Below are 19,841 nucleotides of genomic sequence, written 5' to 3'. Positions count from 1 at the left end.
GAAAAAGTTTAAACCATTCTTTCTTGACCAAAACGTGGGAACAAATGCGCGTTAGAAAGAAAAAAAGAAAAAAGAAAAAAAAAAGAAAAAAAGAAAAAAGAAAAAAAATATAGACAAAAACAATATGTGTCCCCTTCAGGGAAGGGGACCCATAATTAGTATGTACACGGTCTTAGTCAATATCATCTGTGAACACTAAAATAAGTGCAAAGATAAACATGAATTGATATCTGAAACCAAAACACTTGCATTTGCTGGCGACATCTTGAGAACTAAACTTGATGTATAAATATAGAGGTTACACAATGCCATAAAAATCGTCAATCTTGTCGATTTCTCTTAAAACTTGCCACTGCTTGTTGCAAACGTCAAACATGGCAAGAATGTACTTTGTGTATGAACTGAAACAAAAAGTGAACATTTTGGTGTTATTCAATTTATTACTAATCTAATGGAAATGGGTGATTTGAGATAAACTAAAAAACGTTTAACTCTAAAACGCAAACATTATTTTTATCATTTATGTTGACCAGATAGTAAAACATACCGTTGAAGAACTGCTACAATCTTTCCATTAAGCGAACACAATCCTTTCACTGATTTAATATCCTTCATTGAAAGTATTTTTGTGGTTTCTTCGGTTATAGGATCGTATGATGATAGTTGAACAGATCCTCTTTGCAAAACATCTTTGGATAACAAGCAAACAAGTGTGCAACTATCGTATTTGAAATAGATTTAAAAACATACCAGGTTTACCTTTGCAGAAGTAGTAATAAAGATTGTCCAAACATACAAGATCACATATTGGTGATTGTTCAATGGATATTGTTCTTAGTTTATTTTCACTGCCATTGTACAATACTATTCGATCACTCCATTTAAAAATACGAAACGTGCCTGTAACAGCGTTGTACAATTTGACCGCTTTTCGTTTACGTATCAAACAGCTAAATTAAAATTATTTGACTATTGACATACTTGATTCATTTTCGGAAGTTTGAATGCTGTTTAAATACATGGGAAAAGAAAACGTTGCCTTTTCCAAAACTTTTGTCCAGGTTTTTGATGCCACGTTAAAAACTTGAATGATATAACTTGTAGAAGTATCTTCTCTTCTAAATAACGGGTTCCGGTGATATGACACCGTTGTCGATGTTTTAGTACCCGCCACCCAAATCTGCCCTATACAAGAGCAAATTATATCAAGCAGATAGGGAAAATGCATCAACTTACCATCAAATACAGTTGCATTCTGACATTCCATAAGGGTTTGCAGGTTCTGTTAGATTCAATTTCTTTACAGCAGAACTGGATTTGTCTTGTTCTCCAAAACTATACATGTATTCGTTCAGTTTGACAATAATTCCATTCCCAAACTGCCAAACGCAAGAATGAGTTTACAGCAAAAACTAGACCTATTTGTCTATAGCACTATATATATAACATATTTGTATGAGCGGAACACACGCATCCCATGAAAACTGTAATTGCAAATCCCTAACGGAGTTAAAACAAACATTTTTTTTCATGTTTGTAGACTGAAATATGTATTTTTTCAGTTGCAAACAAATCTTTTAAATATTTGTGCCAAGCAAGCAGCGTACAAAATAAAGTAGGTAAGTTACAAATTCCCCCAAAATTTTAGCAATTTTGGCATAAATAGGAAGCTTGGTTTGCGCCTGTCCAGCAATAAGCAATTTAAGAGCCGCGTTACAACAAGCGCAGCAGGTGCATCAAAGCATTCTCTATAAATATTTTGCGAAGCACACCACTTTAAAAATAAAACTGCTTAATCAAAATCACGTTACACTGCAAAAAAATAAAAGGAAAAGGGACTAAAGCAAATAGAAAGAATATATTCTAATCTTACTGGAAGAAGTAACTCACGACCATTTTGAACATCGTGCATTCTTATCCGCAACAAATCTTCATCGAATGCCACGATACATCGTGAATTTGAAAGAACGCAAGCCTCCGCAAGCGACTTGACAACCAGTTCAGTGCAACAATGGAAATCGAATATCAATTTCTGCCGAAGGTGAAAAGCAACGCAATCTTACGAGCATTAAAATTTACAAAATTTTCTGAGAGATTAATTAACATAAAATTGTAACAAAATAGTAGAAACTGATGGTATATAGCACGCAACAACAATACACGTATTTACTTTTTTGAAACTACTATGTGTGACAAAATACTTATTCTTACGTTTTTCGAAATAACGGTAGCTTGATACATGGAACTGATACGGTTCAAATCCAAGGAGGTAAACAATTGCGGAAAAAAATCCCTTCGTTTTTCGATGTCATATTCAACCCAATCCACGAGAAGTCGGTATGCTTCCGCCTCAGAATGTTTCTTTAAAAAAACGACCAAACTAACAATGTCAGTTCTCTAAAAATGAACGTGAAGAGATAACAAAAAGGTATTTGTAAAAGTTGCTACTCACAGTTTTATTTTTTAGTGCAAAGATATTTTTAACCATTTCAAAGTTTGCCCCCAAAAGCCACTCTTCTTTTCTGAAAATGTCGTAGTGATCTGCAATAAACTTTCCACTTTCTTCTTCCAACCTCTTTGCCTCGTGTTGACGTGATGCCAGCCAAATTTTGAGCGAATTTTCGGTAGTTAGAAACTTTTCGTTTTCTCCGAGAAAAAAATCGGTGCACAATTCCTTTAATGCTAAAATTTTTTGTGAAAAAAAATTAAAACAGTTTGTACACAATGTTTCATGTTAAAAAAAGTATTTTCGAAACTCTTGTAGATTTATTTAATATTTACTTTCTATCATCATGTAGTTTGAAGCGGCCAGTAAATCGAAAACGTTATCTTCCCGTATTATAATCTTGGCTGAATAAATGAAGTCAAGAACCTCATTAAATGTAGTTGCACTCACTCCAGTAATAGGAATTTTATCCTCGTATTTCTCACGCATCTGTTAAATTAAAGATAATCCATAACCGAAACAAAAGAAGTCAGTGTTAAAACAAACATTTTTTAATACCTCAGTGGTAAAGAGCTTAAAGAAGAAATCAGATACTGAGGCCAAAACACATTTATGGACTGGAAAGATTTGAGCGTCAACTTCAAGTACAGCGTCACAGAAGGCTTTCGATACTCGGAATCTAAGATTGGCGCAGTAAGTTTTAACTGGTGAATAAAGATATGATGGTGCTTATAGTTGTTAACATTTGAGTGTGGCCATGTTGATAAGCTATTCGTTAAGTTGTAACGGGATATTTTGTTAGTCAGAAACCTCAAACAAATATGTAAAAAAAATAAATGAACTACTGTATTCGACGATCCAACCAAATCAGATGGCAACCCAGCGGTGGAAAGGTCTGAGATGTGGTGTACTGTTTTTGTATTAGCCCTTAATAAAGTTTAAAAATACACGCAATGATTTTATTGTTTAAACTTTTTTGCGAACGGCCGTGGTCACACTTGATGTTCAACACTTACCTGAAGTACTAAAGTAAATATATTTCTAACGCCTGCACCTACCTGTCAAGACCTTCGATTACTTCACTTGGTTTTCCACTAGTTAGCTTTTCTATCCGCTGCATTTCTATCTCCTCAGTTTGAACGCCAGTCATATCGAAATTTTCATCTGTAACGGTTGGCTCCTCAGTTTATACCAGTGGTTCCCAAACTTTTTCATATTTTTTTCAAAACGGTCCCTTCGCCAATATTTCGAGGGCTCGCGGTCCTTAGGACTAAATGTGTATTTCACACAAACGAAAGTTGATTGCAGGATTTCAGTTAGTAATGCAAAATTGCGCATAACAATTATCCTAAGACAGCATGTGTCATCACAAACAGGACAAAACATTACGATTGTGCGCGAACAATTACATTGTTTGATAGAATTCATTCAATAAAGGCAATTGTTTAGCAATGGAGACAGTCGATTCTCAATTCTACTTTGATTTAAACTTATTTAGTGGCACAAACTGACGCCAAATAAGAATATAGAATTACTTCAACCGCTTCGCGGTCCCCCCAAAATTGCCTCACGGACCCCTAAAGAACCGCGGACCCCAGTTTGGGAACCGCTGGTTTATACACAACATAAATTCCTGTAAACCAGATCGGTGCCATTAACCGTCAATAACAGAACTTTGTGGGAACAAAGGTACCCAGCCAAGCCTTCTGTACAGCATCTGCGTAGGAAAACAAACACGGCTTGTAACACAATAGAAGCGATATTTAGACTTAACTGGTAATGTTTGCGTTGCGTTTTCCAACCAGCCTAGGTTGGTGCCAACCGCCAAATAGCTGTGATTCACATCCATTCAAAACGATAAGTAGGCAAACGAGGCTTGGTTTGGCTGCACACCTTCACACAGTGCAATGCACAATCAACGAAACAAATATAGAGTAAAGTATAACAAAACGAGTCAAGCGCAGTTGAAAAATACATTGAAAATCTTATAGGTCGAAACAGTGTGCACAGTCTGCAGTTTTATTTTTGTTCAGTAATAATTAGAATGTGATCATCCAACGTTACACCTAGACCAGTGGTTCTCAATCTGTTACTCATCATGTACCACCTGGAGACTTTTTTTATCGCTGCGCACTGTACCTAAACCCTGTTTGGATGGGTTGACCAAGATATATGCCCATTCTTCTTTCTCGGACAGTACATTCCTAAAACCAGCAAGGTTAGCAAAATCCAAAAGAATTTTCATGAGTTTCGCTCAAAACCCGGGCTGATTGGTTGGGTCAGTTTAGTTTCATTTCATGATCTGACTTGAATTTGGTATAGCAGCTTTTCGCGTACCACCTAAAGAGATCTGGGGTACCACTAGCGGTTCGCGTACCACAGGTTTGAGAAGCACTGACGTAGACAAACCACGTGATGGACAAACGATAACACACCCAATGTTTTATCCCCATATATTTTTCTTGATGAAATGATCTTCATCATTTTTGGCCAAATATTTTAAGCTAAAATCGAATACAACAACTTATGAATGGTAACGTACCAGATTTGGCAAGCCACCCAAATTTGTATGGGCAAAAAAATGTTTTTGAAAACAATTGCGCAATACAATTTTTATTTTTAGGACAGATTTTTCTGCGCAGAAAACAAGTTTTTCTGCAGCACCAGTCTGGCGTATTTAGACTAAAGAGGGCTGGTTTGTAAGTTGCGAGTAAATATCACCGGTGGTGGGCTGCGTTTTGAAGGTAAGGGGGGATTTTTTGTTGCGTTACATGAACTTTGACATGCGTTTTAGCAAGCAGTTTGAAGTCAATAAAACTAGGTTTATCTTTGATATTGTTTTTTATTTATTTTGTAGTTGTTGTTTTTTTGAATAATTTTGACAAGCAAAGATGGCGCTCAATTTGACCGTGGCAAATATTACAATCCCCATTAAATTTGTGAAAAATGTACAATCGTGTACAAAAAACCTTTTATACAATCTTTTAAGATAAACTACCAAACTTGAAGCATTAACACAGGAATTTGTAACGGTATTATAGATAGGTGCATTTGCATTCAACTTTGTGCGTACAGATTATCGGCAAACTACACAATGTAGGTGAACTGGTTGATAGTAATTACTTTAAAGTTTCATCTTAACGCTATGTTTGGGTGCATGAATGGTGTTTTTAAGGTTTAGTGACTTATTATGCGCATAAACCTATTTCTCCTGGAACTACAACAACAATAACAAAGAAAATTCTTTTGTGCGTGTTTTTGTGTTGTGTTCGCAAGTGTGTTGATAACGTGCTTGCTGTCTAGATGTGCATTATTGTCGCCGTCTTTTGTCACGTGTTTTTGCTTCGGCCAATCAGTGAAAGCTATTTGTCTCTGTCTTGCCCCTATGTTGCGTTTGTGTAAATAATGACGGACAGAAACGACAGCGCCCCATTTGTCCACGACAGATTGCTTAGCCCAGAGTATTTTTATAAGCAGAATGTTTGCGACCAATAGCGCCCTGTTTTATTTACCACCGCGTTCCGTCTCGTTTGTACCAGTGCTGATCGTGCCCTTTAAAGTTGACTGTGGAATGCCCCTTTATAGTTGCAGTTTCCGCAGCGCAAGAATAAACGCAACAAAACTATGTGTTAGAATTAATGAGTTTGTATTTGAGTTTCAGCGACTAATGGCTTAAAAAGAAGTTTAAGCGGGCCGTAATTTAACAACCCGGCTATTAATCGAGCAAATCTAAACTTTGGCATTACTAAAAGTTATTTTCTATAAATGATTTTAATAAACGAATTAAAGAATTTAAAAGAAGGCACACAAAAAAAACGAACTAATTAGTATGTACAGTCATACATATTATGTCAAGTTCATGATACATAGCATCAATTAGGTTATGAGAACATGTTCTAATGGATCAAGATTATATACAGATAGCCAATTACGTCTTTGGAAACTAATATATGTGCTAAAGAATAATTATAAATTGATTTCTGACACCAAAACACGATTAGCATTGCTGGCCACATCCTCAGAACTGAAATGTTTTTAATTGTTGTTGTTCAAATTGGCTGGATAAAGGTTACATAATGCCATAAAAATCGTCAATGTTGTCGATTTTGTGTAAAATTTGCCACTGCTTGTTGCAAACGTCTAACATTGCAAGAGCGTATATTCCGTTTGCGCTGAAATAAAAAATTAGGCTCTAATCAAAAACTTACCTAATTGGAAAGAAAAAGCATTTACCACCAAAAACGCAAACATAACTTTTTTACGGCATTGATGTTTGCCCACATATACTAAACATACCGTTCCAGAACTGCTATGATCTTTCCATTATGCGGACATAATCCTTTTACTGATTCGATATCCTTCATTGAAAGTACTTTTTGGATTTCTTCGGATTGTGGATCGTATGACGAAAGTTGAAAAGATGGACTTTGCAAATCATCTTTGGAAAACAAGGAAAAAACAGGTTTGAAACTAACGTAGGTAAAATCCAAAAACAAATTTCATAGCATACAACCTTTACCTTTGCAGAAGTAGTAAACAAGATTGTCCAAACATACGGGATCGCAAAGTGGTGATTGTTCAAAGTTTATTTCCTTTAGTGCATTTGCACTAGCATCGTACCACACAGTTTTATAGCTCCATTTAAAAATACATAACGTGTCTGAAATAGCGTGATTCGAATGTTTGACCCCTTTTCATTTAACATACCAAGGGACCAAATAAAAAATTATTTTACTATGGACGTACTTGATTGTGTTTCGGCAGGTTCAATGAGCAAAGGCAAGGGAAAAAACGAGTCTATCTGTTCCAAAATCTTTATCCACGTTTTTGACTTCACGTTGAAAACTTGAATTATGTAATATTTGTTTGAGTACCTTCTGTTGTTAATATACGTTGAACCCGCCACCCAAATTTGCCCTGCAAGACCGAGTAGTTTTAGTAAATCATAGCCCGTCGACCGGGAAAATGGATTTACCATCAAATACAGTCGCATTTTGGCATTCCATTGCTGTTTGCATCGATATTTCGGGTTGCCATTTTTTTGTTGGTTCGTTTAGGCTTAACTTTATCACAGCATCACTTTTTCGATTTCGTTCTCCAAAAATATACATGCAATCGTTCAGTTTGGCGGTAACTCCATATTTAGACGTTTTCTTTCAAACGCAACAATGTTAAACAATAATGAGAATGGCAAAGATGACGTTAACCAATTCAAAGTTGTATGTCGTGCCGGGCTTATCGGGTCGGGTTCGAGCTTAGGATTTTGCAACAAACGGGCTTGATTCGAGCCTGACTTTACATCCTGTTTCCGTCATTAAAAAATATTACCTAGCTCAGTATTGCTGAGCTTAACCTAATGTCCAACAGCCTTAAAATGTTCTGTTTTAGCCATTCTCTGTTATTGTCCATTGTGTATGTCATTTTTATCATTGGCCTGTCAATCAATCTTTCGGACCCATGGCAAACGGGTCCTCAAAAACCATTCGGCTTCGGGCCGGACTTTAGGCTTGTACTTTCGAGTTAGAACTCGAATTTCGGACCCACTTACAGTTCTGAACCAAATTTGTATGTTTATAAATAGCCTACAACGGCTGTTATATTCTTAGAGACAAATTCGTAAACTACCACAAACTTTCAGAAATAAACAGAGAAAACAGATCTTGTACTTCAGTATTGTCTGACAGTTTTCAGAAATTTGTTTCGCGGCCTGTGCTGAGATTTATTAATACTCAACAGGAGTTAAAGACACAACCTCAGACATAAAAATGTTTAAACAAGTTACGCAGCAATGCGAAAAACAAAACAAAAAAGGGTTAAAGCAAATAGAAAGAATATTCTGATCTTACCGGAAGAAGTAACTCACGAGCATTTTGAACATCGTACATTCTTATCCGAGACAAATCTTCATCGAATGCCAAGATATATCGTGATATTGAAAGAACGCTCGCCTCTGCAAGCGACTTGACAACCAGTTCAGTGCAACAATGGAAATCGAATATTAATTTCTGCCGAAGGTGAAAAGCAACATGATCACAAAAGCATTAAAACTTACAAAAAAGTTTATTCAACTTAAAGTTGCTGTAAATCAGTTGTTCTCAAACTGTTTCATTATTTTTTTACAACGGTCCCTTTACCATTATTTCGAGGGCTCGCGGTGGGTGACACTAAAACGCTGTATGGGCGGGACGGGCGGGATGGGCGGAATGGAGGGCGGGACGTCGTGAAAACCGCTAAATATCGGGTTAAATTGCTGACGGTTGGAGCTATTAAGGTTGGGATAAGGTTTTATAACAGAAAATCATTAAAAAAAATTCCGCCGAACACTACATTCCGCGCCCGAAACGTCCCGCCATCTCCCGCGACGTCCCGCCATAGCATTTTTGCCTAATGTCAGGAAAGAGTTGAATAAGTTTTAGGCAAGGACATTTTTTGATTCATATACTATTATAAAACCTCAACCTAACCCTAATAGCACTAACCGTCAGCAATTTACCCGATATTGAGCGGTTTCCGCGACGTCCCGCCCATTCAGCGTTTTAGTGTCACCCCTCGCGGTCATTTGGCTGGAATGTTTTTTTCAGAAAAACAAAAGTTGATTGCAGGATTTTAGCTAGTTATGCAAAACTGCGCATAATAATGTTCCAAAGACAGCTTGTGACATCAGAGACAAGAAAAAAGCACATTGTGCACAAACAATTGCATTTTTGTTAGTTGTCATTCAATATTGATAAATCATCCTAAATATCCATGTTTGAATTATCTCCGAACTAATCCCCAAAAACATAAAGTAGGCCTCTTATCGTATTTTTGTTTTATTGAAAACGAACTTAACGACGATTCATTGTTCTGTGTCCGAATCCACCCAAGCTTCGGTTGAAGAACCACTTGATGACAAATGGGCCTGGATTCGGCCGGCCCGCCTTCCACCCTCCCAGTCGTTCGTTTGAGATAAAACCACAATTATCTCGCCGTTGATTGTGGTGACCTTTTCATTTTTGTAGTCCGTCAGCTGAAGGACATCTGCACATATACAAAGTATTACCACATTTTGAAGTCTGGCGTGGTGTTATTTTATTCATCTTATTTTATCTACTTAGCTGAGCCAGTAACACAAAAATTGCTCAATAGATTCATAAAAGGCTGGCGTTTATGCAAATAGCATGGCCATGTAGCTCACTGAGGCAGTAAAAGATCCGGGCATGATTGAATCACCGCCAGTTTATGTGGCAGTGCGAGGATACCATCCGCTGAGCGCTGCGCCTCTTAGGTCATAACCTCGCCTATTACTCCCTTCGTGTCGCATCGTTTTGCGTGTGGGGCACAACAGTCAGAGTTCAAACATTTTTTGGTCTTGCGGCCGAAATTTCAACAACCAATGAGAAACACACTGTGTATTTACGTTTTGATTTTCAATGCATTTGGGTGGGTAAACCCAACCATCTTTTAAATGCTTTACATTGTACCAAGCATCTAAATAGGCAGGTTCTTGGCGACTTTGTCAAATATTGCTGTTTGAATTTTTACATTTTGGAAGCCGCCAAGTTTAAAACAATGTGCTCTAGAAGGAGACCCACACCCAAAGTAGATGGTTTAAAAACCAAACAGATATGTTCAAATGGTGAAAACAAGCATTGCAACATACCAATTAGAAGGTTGTACAACTTGCTGTCTTTAAATGCCTTCTTGTTGTGTTGGCGTTTGTAGCCAAGACCAGACCATGAATAAGTGACCACCAACTCCTTTTTCATGAAGAGGCGCAGAAACTCTCGAATTGTGCTGCGCAATCCTTTTCTTTCCACCCTTAATGCTATGGCTTGTTGGTCCTAAAAAAACTGTTTTTAAATATTTTGCAGAAAATTGTTGTAAGTAAATCTACAAACCTCAATACTGTCAATGGTTTCATTTAGTTCTTCATCATTAGAAGCAGGTTCAAACATGCTAGAATGACAATTAGATGAACTTTGTAAGTTGTTTATCTCTCCAATTTTTTGCACTAGCACATCTCTAGTAAAAGAGAGGTCAGTGCGAAGGCCAGCTATTTGGGTAAGAGACCTTCTCACATCTGCTTGTAAACCCTTAACACAGTGCCAGATTTCTGTGTATTCAGTGCTTACTGGCAAAGAGGGGGACAGTTTTCTAAAAAAAAAACACTTTAGACAGATATGTTAGACAGATAAACACAAATTTCCTGTACCGTTTTTGTGCTTTTTTTCCTGGCGAAGATATATATAATATCACGGGGTCGCCTGAAAGGTGATGAAGTTTGTGGACTTGCAGGTGTTACAAATGTTGGTTCATCTTCTGCTGTTGCATCAGATGTATCCGATGTTTTATACCCATTTTCCGCATATGCCTTTTTAATACAGCGATCAAATGAATCTGAAAAATGTTAGTTGTCATTCACACTTGTTTATCTTTACTATATTGCAACACAGGTGCTTGGAACTTACTGGATTGACACAGCACCTCACATTTGTATGCTTTCCAATTCTCCCCTGGAGCGACTTTGTCCCTTGCTTGCTGTTGAATATTGCCACCTGCAGGCCATTTGCATTTGGTGTCAGAAACCATCCAACTTTGATGTACCACATCAGATTGGCCAGATGAAAACTTTACAAATACAAATTCTTTCATTTTTGCTAAATTTCTAAAAACAAAATTTTCAACTTGAGTGAATAAGTTCAATAGCAACAAACTCCGCCTTGTAAGGCAGCATAACACATTTCACAACATTACTATTCAAATTAACCGCACAAAAATTTTTATCTAATGGCCCCAGCCTGTAAACTCCAACATGCACAGATGAAACAGGATATTTAAATAGTGGTCTGACATGAAGAAAATTTTTCACAATGAAACAAACTGATCCACTTTGACATGCAATAGTGCAAACTTTAGCAACACTGGTGGTCCCATATTTAATGATACAATCTGCTTTGGATTTTGTGTTAATGACACAAGAATTTAACAATGTAGCCATTTTGTAATAAGTTACAGACAAGCCTTCTGTAATATGCAAGGTAATTTCTGGGAGTGTACATTTGTATGCAGTTCCCTTTGCCTTGCCACTATGCAGAGAATGCGTTGTTGCGACAATATTTTCATTTTGGTGAAACACAAGGCGTCCAATTTGCTGCAAGGGTCGATATCCAGACTGCAAGCAATTTTTTAAGATACCTAAATAACTTTCAAAAGGAAAACAATTAATTTTCTCCAATGACCCATAGTTTAGATAATCATCTGGTAGATGTATGAGACTGTGCACATTATAAGATACAAAACCCTTGCCATACAAAGTAATGGAATCTTTCACAAATTGTTTCAACAATTCACAACAATGGGTAACATCTTCATTTTGGGTACATGGACTAATTAAAAAGCGCAAGGCAATGACATACTTTAAAAAGTGTTTAAAATACCTTTTTGGAAGAATTTTTTCATTTTTTAGAGTAACCATACCAACATATAGCATAAACAACCGAAATTCAGCCGCCTTCCAATATGCCAATTCTGACAATGGTCTTAATTTCCTGTTAAATTCTACTGGAACCCAGGCTTTTATCTGAAGCAATTTTTGGTTTAGTAAGGTCATTCCTTGGGATGACAATTTTCCTTGATGCTGCCTAAACAAAAGCATTTTTTCAGCATTTTTGGCTTTTTTTGCAATGTAAAATTTTACCTTCGAATTCCCTTCCACCTTGAAAGGAGCCGCTTCATGACCCCAAGGCAACACAGGTGCATATAGTCCAGCACAAATCCAGTAACCATTTTAACCTTGTACTTCGCAAGGTGTGACTCTCCTTTATGGTGAGATTTGTCTTGTTGTGCTACAAAGGCATTATCAGTTCTTAGCGGACAGTTTGTTTCAAGCAAGCAGACATGTCCCGATGCAGAGTCATATTGTCCATGAACTACACATCTTTCACAGCAACTGTACCCAGAATGGCTCTTAATACTTTTCAACGAAGACCGTGCTGGAGCATCACACACATAAATGCCATTGCCAAGTAATGAGAATATTCTTTTTCCATTAATGATGTTGTTTTCTTTAATTTTTTTAACATCACTCAAGAAATGTTTGAGAAACAACTGAACTGGGGGCATTTCTCTATTGCTTGATTTTTCAGTGGAATAAATCCCAGCACATATGGGCCGCATTTTTGCTTTATAAATTGTCAACAGAATTGGATATAGTTTGAAGTCAGGGGAATGATTAAATAAGGGTAATCCATCAATGTTAATTAAAAGACAAAATGGTATATTGCCTTCAACATCCTTGTAAAAATGTGACAACATTTTTGTAAGGGAATTAATCCAATTTGGAAAATGTACATACAGTCCATCCTCCATGGGCTCATAAGAAATGTTTGGTTTGGGAAAGAGGCCTTTATATGATTTTGGAAGCTCATCATGAATGCTATGTAAGCTTTTTAGAAGTCTGGTTATAGACATTTTTGATACATAAACTTCAGTTAATGCCCAGCTGGTAATAATATCATTTGCATCCATTGAAAGTGTACTGTCTGGAATTGTTATTCGTTCCACATGTTTACTTGATAACATACTTGAATCACTTTCTTGTTCTTCAATTTCCTGCAGGTCTGTAGTGTCATTATCAGAGTCACTGGAAGAAGCATTCAAACTATTTATGCCACCAACTGCAGCAGGTCTTTGTTTATTCATCCTTTTTTTCCTGATCCATTTCTGTTTTCTTGATAAATGGTCATATGGTTTGTAATCTGTTCTTAGACTTTTACTACGAGGCATTATTTCAAATGACAAGACAATTTAATGCTGCAATTTAAATCTAATAAAAACACAGATTAATTGTAATGTATTAATTAATCAGAATACATTCTCTCAACACCATAGCCACAATTGGCATAAATCTGTTGTTTTTCTAACCAAACCAATCCAAACTTTACAAACAGTTTACAATTTTCGTTAGCATTATCATTTTGCTACCAACCTTGATGCCAACATCAGCTCACAACCACAAGACGCAGCGTGGCGTCTGCGAGCACATGGTCGCACGCAGTCCCGGATGAACTTGAAAAAAGGCAAACGGAACAAACAATTCTGGTTGTAATACCATAAATTACTTACGAATTGTTTAGTATTCCGTGGTAATACGACCACATCAAAAAAAGCTGCAAACCTGCGATACCGTTAAGCAAACTCTCCGATCCCGCGTTGGCAATTCCCGCCGTTTTCAAAAATTTTGAACAAAGAAAAAAAGCGCGCCGGGCGTGAATTCCCAAGAGAGTTGAAATGCGTTTTATCTCAATAATTCGATTCGCTACGCGTGATAGCTTTTCTCTTGAGCTCTTGCTCAGATAAGCAATAGTTTTTCAGCCACCAATCCAAACCGTCTTGTCGCGATTTACAAACTATCAAAATGAGTACAGTAGCAAGCTTCAAATAATGACTATTCTTTGCAAACAGTAGCCTATGCGTATAATGATTGAAAATAGACTACGCTTACTAAATGTCTAGCAGAAGTTTCTTGGTTAAAATTAATCAAAGAGCTGATTCACAAACACACACGGAAACAGTAACAAATATTGCCCGGAAACCAAAACTTTACCACGGTTGTAACAATTTCGTGCTAGAAAGTTTCAACGAAATCCTAAAATATTTGGTAAAAATTGCACACTTTCTTCTGCACGGGTATGTCAACTTTGTTGACCAATAGTTCAAGTTGTTCAAGGAAATTTCAAGCCTAATTCATGTTAAGTATTCGTTAAAAGTCCAGATATCGGAAGATACATGGCTTGTTAGCTACATTCCAAGGATATATCCTTGATTTTTGTCTGAAATATCGGCGAAAAAGCCAACACTTGATATCCTAACATAACCCGAGTTTAACACAAGTAAATAGTGGGAACTGATGATATATAAAAGGCAACAACAATACAAGTATTTACTTTAAAACATGTGTCATGTTTGGTCAAACAGAAACAGTATGGACCCAAATATTTCTCTTGGTGAAATACCTATTCTTACGTTTTTCGAAATAACGGTAGCTTGATACATGGAACTGATTCGATTCAAATCCAAGGAGGTAAACAATTGAGGAAAGAAATCCCTTCGTTTGTCAATGTCATGTTCAACCCAATCCACGAGAAGTCTGTAAGCTTCCGCCTCAGAGTGTTTCTTTTTTTTAAAAGAAAACGATAAAAACATAACTATCGGTTTTCGAAAATATTTGCATGAAAATAAAATAAAAATGTACTCATAAAAAATACCACTTACATTATGATTCTTTAATACAAAGACATTTTTGACCATTTCGAAATTTGCCTCTAGAAGCCACTGGTTGTTTCCGTTTTGAAAAATGTCATAGTGATCAGCAATAAACTTTCCACTTTCTTCTTCCAACCTCTTTGCCTCGTGTTGGCGTGATGCCAGCCAAATTTTGAGCGAATTTTCGGTAGTTAGAAATTTCCCATTTTCTCCGAGAAAAAAATGGGTGCACAATTCCTTTAATGCTGAAATAAAAATATAGAAACTGAAAACTGTTCGTATTTGGCAAACAGCATTCTATACAAAAGGTTTTTTACTTAATATTTCTAATATATACTTAGTATTTACTTTGTATCATCATGTAGTTTGAGGCCGCCAGTAAATCGAAAACGTTATCTTCACGTATTGTAATATTGGCTGAATAAATGAATTCAAGAACCTCATTAAATGTAGTTGCACTCACTCCAGTAACAGGAATTGTATCTTCATATTTTTCCCGCATCTGTTAAAACAAAGAAAATCTATACCCGGTACAAACAGAAGCCAGTGTTGTAAATACAAAATAAAGTCATTTCTTTTCATACCTCAGTAGTAAAGAGCTTAAAGAAGAAATCAGATACTGAGGCCAAAACACATTTATGAACTGGAAAGCTTTGAGCGTCAACTTCAAGTACAGCGTCACAGAAGGTCCTGGATGCTCGAAATCTATAAAATAGGCCAGAGGCTCAGTAAGTTTTTACTGGTGAAGAAGATATGGCAATGCCACCGTAATATTAGACAGGAATTAATAGCGAATTAGCTTTTGAGTGTTGCTATCTCAAAGAGCTATTCTTTAAGTAGTAACAGCTTGTTGAAAGAATTCGTAAGTCAGAAACGTCAAACAAATATGCAATTAGATAATTGCGAATAAAACTGGGTTGCGAACGGCCGTCAAATTAAGTGCCATAAGTTGCTAACGAAGCAAACTTAAGGGTTACATCTTCGCTATTTATTTCGCCTTGAATTATCGGAAGTCACAAAAAGTAGGTGTTATACACTGGAATGATTTAACGGATAGGATCAGTATAAGTGTTTAGTTGAACGTTGCTTAATAACGCTAACCAACTCAAATTTAAAATTTTGGCTCAAAACTAAATTTTCAACCACAAATAAAATAAATGCATTAGAGTGTGACAATTCCGCCCAAGTGGACGTTTCGAAAATAATCGTACATCACCAATAAACTAAAAAAAACTTTTATTGAAGGTAAGTTAAAACGTTCCATTAAAAACAATCTATATAGCAGGGTATAGCTGCCCCCCGTCACCATTCCCAAAAGTCAGTTGCTTTAATGCATGAACTTTATTTGGGTCAGGTTAAACACCTGAAGCACTAACAACTTCACCAAGAAAAGTAATCTTGCTTGCTCCGAACATCGCCCTTTTCGTTGTTGAGCTTCGATTATTGTCTCTTAAAATGCATACCGCATTTTTGAGCCTAATATCATGCTCCTGCTTAGTTGAACCCGAAACAAAAACATCGTCCATGGAAGTCACAACACAGTCCATATGTTCAAACATCATGTATACCAACTTGTGAAACATTTCTGTAGCAGAACAAATGCCGATAGGCATGCGCAAAAATCTTTAACGCCCAAATGGATCATTGAAAGTACAAAGGCGAGAACTTCCTACATTTCACTTGCCAAAACCCCGACAAAGCGTCAAGTTTGACTAATTATTTCTTCTCTAGTCGGAAGAGATAATACTAACGAAAAATTGCTTTATTCACATCATGCCCATCCAAACAAACTCTTACTTTTCCGTTTTTCTTTTCTACAATTACAAGAGAGTTCAGCACCCACTTGGTTGGTTCCTCTATTCTTTTAATAACTTGCATTAGCTCCATTGTTTGTAGTTCCTGTTATAGCTTGTTCCAGATGGCATGCAATCTAATGGTGAACAAGTTGCACCTTGTCCGTCTGAATGATTTCTGCACCTAGCGCTTGGGGGTGATTAGTTGCATAGCAAGATCCCACAGTGGTTCCTGCCACCAGACTTCCAAGCATCGCTTTCCACAGGCAGGACACGCTCTGACGTCATGTCGCAACGCGCAGAAAACTCGAGGTGCCGTTAATTGATTACCGCGTGTTTCGCGTTAAACAACATCCAAGTTTAAGCCCATTGAACCTGTTGATCGACACATTGTCATTTGTGACCTAACTGTTTCATTCGTTATGCATAGCTTATTCAAAGGTTAAGTCTTCTTCCCGCAGCAAAGTTTGGCGAAGTTGATCACACTTAATACCAATAATAATTTCATCTCTGATTAGTGACGTATTTTTAATTACTCATAAAGACATCCAATTCTACACCATCATTTTGGTTTCCAGAAGAAAAAAAAACTGTATCGTTCGCCCGTGATGTTCTTTCTCGGACAACAGCAGTCTTTAAGGATTTAACCACAGATTCAAGTGCATATCCTGTCCTTCTACAAAATTGAACGTCGAGTAGATGGTTTGAACTTGTTCTCCCAACACGTGGAGCAACATCGATGTTTTCACTTTTGCAGTCTTTACATCATATCCAACTGCTCTCATATAAAGCCTAAATCTACTATTAAACTCAACCCAGTTTGTGACACATTGCCACTCCATTACATCGCATTGCTTCCGGCAGTGAGAACGAACCACGTATTCGGAGAACAACTTCTGACACTATAATGTCATGAAGACACACACCTTCAAGCGGATACCATATTAGCTGCCACGTTTAAGACGCGACGCTCTTGGCTTTACCATAGGTTTCCAGTTCAAAAATTGACGCCTATACAAGGGGGTGTATCAATGTTTAAGTAAACGAATGTACCATATTAAAAAGTTTGACAAGCCTTTTTTAGCTTGATAAAATGAACGCAGTATGATTCTGTAGCAAAATTGGGATTTGACTGTTACTTGAAGCTTTCGAGTTGTTAAGCCAATCTAAATGCTGACCTTTGCTTAAAAGGCAAGAAATTTCATACAGCATAATAATCTCATAGGGGTGGATTTTGATCCAGAGCTACAAAAGAGTGGCGTTTTCGCAAAAAATGTTAAATACCACTGATCTGTAGTGATCGGGTTTCCCACCCGTTTGCTTACAGTTAGACGGGACATTACAACTTACAAAGAATGTAACGGTATATTTTATATATTGTCAAGTTGTTTAAGCATCAGAGAAGAGAAATCATTTCAGTTATTACCTAAAGCAAATTGTTGGAAAGCATGTAAACCTACCTATCAAGACCGTCAATAACTTCACTTGGTTGTCCACTCGTTAGGGTTTCCATTCGCTGCGTTTCTGATTTCATATCTTGAACGTCCATATTGGTTTCAGAGCTCAAGTTTGCACAACAAGACTTTTGAAAACTTCACAGCCCTATACACTGTACAGCACAGTGCGCACGCAGCCAAAGCATAGCATAGTCACTCAAAACGAGTCAAGCGCAACTGAAGAATACAGGAATAAAAATAAGTTTTTTTGTCCGGTAATAATTAGACTGGAAATCTCTAAAGTTGGGCGAAACATAGCACACCCAATGTTTTACCCCCATAGATTTTCATTGATACAATCATCTCAACCATTTTCTTTTCAAGCACAAAATAAATAAAGATGCCTTGTGAAATGTAATAATAATACGCTGCACTTTTTCACTAAGCATCCAAATTGTGGGCGAAAACCTTCTCTATGTTTCATGTTTGTTTTTGATTAATGATCAAAAACAACACATTTTTCATTTCTAGGACTGCGCAAGTGAAAACCATTTTCTCGCCATGACTCTCGCCATGACCTGTACCTCGAATTCCATAATGGTTAGTCAATATCATTTATAGTTGGGGTCCCACAACTACCATTGGCAGTAGTTCAAAGCGTTAAACAAGCAGTTTATAGTTACCATTGTTATTGATCCATGCTGAATGTGGCCGATCAAAGGCGTCACAGCACGTTTTGATGCCTCGTTTTCACATTTTGCGGGGTGTGTTATGAGAAAAATTTTTAAATGACAAAACACGTTTTAAAAAAAACTAAAAGCAAACACGTTTGGGTGCGAAAATGTCGATTCGATAATTGCATACCAGCCCCATAGCCAAGTTCAAAACTTTTTGTATTTCGTCAGGAAATACTCCTCAACGAAGTGAAAACTGCGCAGACCTTGAAATGAAACGTTGCGCTACACGCACTAGGCCTCGCTGTTGCAAGTTTGTAATCACTGCATTGAATATATAAAGTTAATTTTCATAAAATATGTAAAAAACGCTGTGTCTTTTAAACAATCTTCTGAGATAAATTCCCAAACGATGATTTTTTCTTTGGAAATACATTTTCGTTCCCTGTACGTCATGGATGACTGGTTTCACTGAAAGTCACGCACGATTTCCTTCTACAAAAGCACACAAACTGTACAGTGCAGCAAGTTGACCGGAGCTGCAAGGCGTTTGGTCCATGACAAAGATTATTGATTTATTTCTAGATGTAGGAACTTTATTACACATCTTTGCACTTTTAGTTTTCGGCTTGGGTAACGTTGTATTGCAAGGGTTTGCCATTATTCTGTTGCTTTACAGTTTACACACGTTAGATTTGAACCTGGCCTAGTTTGTTTAAAAAGTTTAAGAGTGTATTTTGTTTCTGATAGTTTCAATTAAAATCTGACCACATTAACAGCAAATTTCGAAGAGTAGTAATTGGTCAGCAAGTAAACTAAAGCAAAAGCAGAAGAAAGTTTATGTGACCAACAGAAGTCACAGCGCAGCATGTATGGATTGAATTGCCTACATACTAGTAGTGGTTTGTTATAACTTCGTTATATTGCTCAGCAGCAAATTGCACAACGTTTCACGTGCTGTAATTTGTGTTCAGGTGTTATAAGTGTGGGTAAAACCTCGAAAGTTATTGACTTTCGGGGCGACCTAAAACGAACTTGCAAATCTTGCCCAGTTTACATATTTTACATCCGTATATTTTATATTTTACATCTGCATACATCAGCACATTAACTTCTATCGTAAATTAAGCTCAGCATGCCTTATTGTTCATGATATTTAATGCCTCACCGCACGGTTTTGTAGTATCAAAAGACACTTTAGTCAGTGTGTGCACATTTTTAGGCTAGTCATCGTTCTAGCCCTTGA

General features: G+C 37.0%; 4 protein-coding genes across 6 annotated transcripts; all 4 read right to left on the bottom strand.

The window, feature by feature from the left end:
- Positions 1–298: 298 nt before the first annotated feature.
- On the bottom strand, positions 299–3,596 carry LOC145213179 (ectoderm-neural cortex protein 1-like). Its single transcript, XM_080081409.1, has 10 exons — positions 3,505–3,596; positions 3,005–3,125; positions 2,782–2,935; positions 2,486–2,682; positions 2,212–2,397; positions 1,874–2,032; positions 1,247–1,379; positions 982–1,185; positions 548–689; positions 299–401 (listed from the first exon to the last, which is right to left on the bottom strand). Exons 1-10 carry the CDS (start codon positions 3,594–3,596, stop codon positions 299–301), a joined length of 1,491 nt encoding a protein of 496 aa, XP_079937535.1.
- A 2,655-nt stretch (positions 3,597–6,251) lies between these two features.
- LOC145214657 (kelch-like ECH-associated protein 1) lies at positions 6,252–16,815 on the bottom strand. The gene is made up of 11 exons (XM_080083229.1): positions 16,490–16,815; positions 15,277–15,397; positions 15,041–15,194; positions 14,702–14,937; positions 14,453–14,602; positions 8,293–8,451; positions 7,422–7,599; positions 7,193–7,363; positions 6,966–7,106; positions 6,743–6,884; positions 6,252–6,618 (listed from the first exon to the last, which is right to left on the bottom strand). Exons 3-11 carry the CDS (start codon positions 15,192–15,194, stop codon positions 6,516–6,518), a joined length of 1,434 nt encoding a protein of 477 aa, XP_079939355.1. The 5' UTR covers positions 15,277–15,397; positions 16,490–16,815; the 3' UTR covers positions 6,252–6,515.
- Positions 9,243–11,043, bottom strand: LOC145214658 (uncharacterized). Its single transcript, XM_080083230.1, has 5 exons — positions 10,897–11,043; positions 10,641–10,825; positions 10,327–10,582; positions 10,089–10,269; positions 9,243–9,466 (listed from the first exon to the last, which is right to left on the bottom strand). Exons 3-5 carry the CDS (start codon positions 10,381–10,383, stop codon positions 9,285–9,287), a joined length of 420 nt encoding a protein of 139 aa, XP_079939356.1. The 5' UTR covers positions 10,384–10,582; positions 10,641–10,825; positions 10,897–11,043; the 3' UTR covers positions 9,243–9,284.
- Positions 11,091–13,697, bottom strand: LOC145214655 (uncharacterized). 3 transcript variants are annotated; one of them, XM_080083227.1, is made up of 3 exons: positions 13,416–13,697; positions 12,126–13,157; positions 11,091–12,069 (listed from the first exon to the last, which is right to left on the bottom strand). In XM_080083227.1, the coding sequence occupies exons 1-3, from the start codon at positions 13,427–13,429 to the stop codon at positions 11,109–11,111; spliced, it is 2,007 nt and encodes a 668-aa protein (XP_079939353.1). In that variant the 5' UTR covers positions 13,430–13,697; the 3' UTR covers positions 11,091–11,108. The 3 variants fall into 3 exon arrangements, with proteins under 3 accessions (XP_079939353.1, XP_079939354.1, XP_079939352.1); XM_080083228.1 differs by lacking the exon at positions 13,416–13,697 and having other exon boundaries at positions 12,126–12,273; positions 13,012–13,372; XM_080083226.1 differs by lacking the exon at positions 13,416–13,697 and having other exon boundaries at positions 12,126–13,372.
- Positions 16,816–19,841: the final 3,026 nt, after the last annotated feature.

Source organism: Phallusia mammillata, chromosome 2 (assembly GCF_965637545.1).
Source record: "Phallusia mammillata chromosome 2, kaPhaMamm4.hap1.1, whole genome shotgun sequence".
NCBI classification, from domain to species: domain Eukaryota; kingdom Metazoa; phylum Chordata; class Ascidiacea; order Phlebobranchia; family Ascidiidae; genus Phallusia; species Phallusia mammillata.
This window is presented reverse-complemented; position numbering and strand designations above follow the sequence as displayed.

What these genes read in the sequence shown, in the direction of transcription:
- LOC145213179 (XM_080081409.1), bottom strand. Translation starts at nt 3,596, where the DNA reads ATGACTGGCGTTCAAACTGAGGAGATAGAAATGCAGCGGATAGAAAAG. An exon ending in AAACTACATGATGATAGAAA is followed by an intron (nt 2,683 to 2,781) that starts GTAAATATTAAA and finishes AAAAAATTTTAG; the next exon opens with CATTAAAGGAATTGTGCACC. An exon ending in CTACCGTTATTTCGAAAAAC is followed by an intron (nt 2,033 to 2,211) that starts GTAAGAATAAGT and finishes CACCTTCGGCAG; the next exon opens with AAATTGATATTCGATTTCCA.
- LOC145214658 (XM_080083230.1), bottom strand. Translation starts at nt 10,383, where the DNA reads ATGTTTGAACCTGCTTCTAATGATGAAGAACTAAATGAAACCATTGAC. An exon ending in AAACCATTGACAGTATTGAG is followed by an intron (nt 10,270 to 10,326) that starts GTTTGTAGATTT and finishes CAGTTTTTTTAG; the next exon opens with GACCAACAAGCCATAGCATT. An exon ending in GTTGTACAACCTTCTAATTG is followed by an intron (nt 9,467 to 10,088) that starts GTATGTTGCAAT and finishes GTATATGTGCAG; the next exon opens with ATGTCCTTCAGCTGACGGAC.
- LOC145214655 (XM_080083226.1), bottom strand. Translation starts at nt 13,213, where the DNA reads ATGCCTCGTAGTAAAAGTCTAAGAACAGATTACAAACCATATGACCAT. An exon ending in AGGTGGAAGGGAATTCGAAG is followed by an intron (nt 12,070 to 12,125) that starts GTAAAATTTTAC and finishes GCTTTTGTTTAG; the next exon opens with GCAGCATCAAGGAAAATTGT.
- LOC145214657 (XM_080083229.1), bottom strand. Translation starts at nt 15,194, where the DNA reads ATGCGGGAAAAATATGAAGATACAATTCCTGTTACTGGAGTGAGTGCA. An exon ending in CTCGTGAGTTACTTCTTCCG is followed by an intron (nt 7,600 to 8,292) that starts GTAAGATCAGAA and finishes TGCGTTTGAAAG; the next exon opens with AAAACGTCTAAATATGGAGT. An exon ending in ACCTGCCGAAACACAATCAA is followed by an intron (nt 7,107 to 7,192) that starts GTACGTCCATAG and finishes ACGCTATTTCAG; the next exon opens with ACACGTTATGTATTTTTAAA.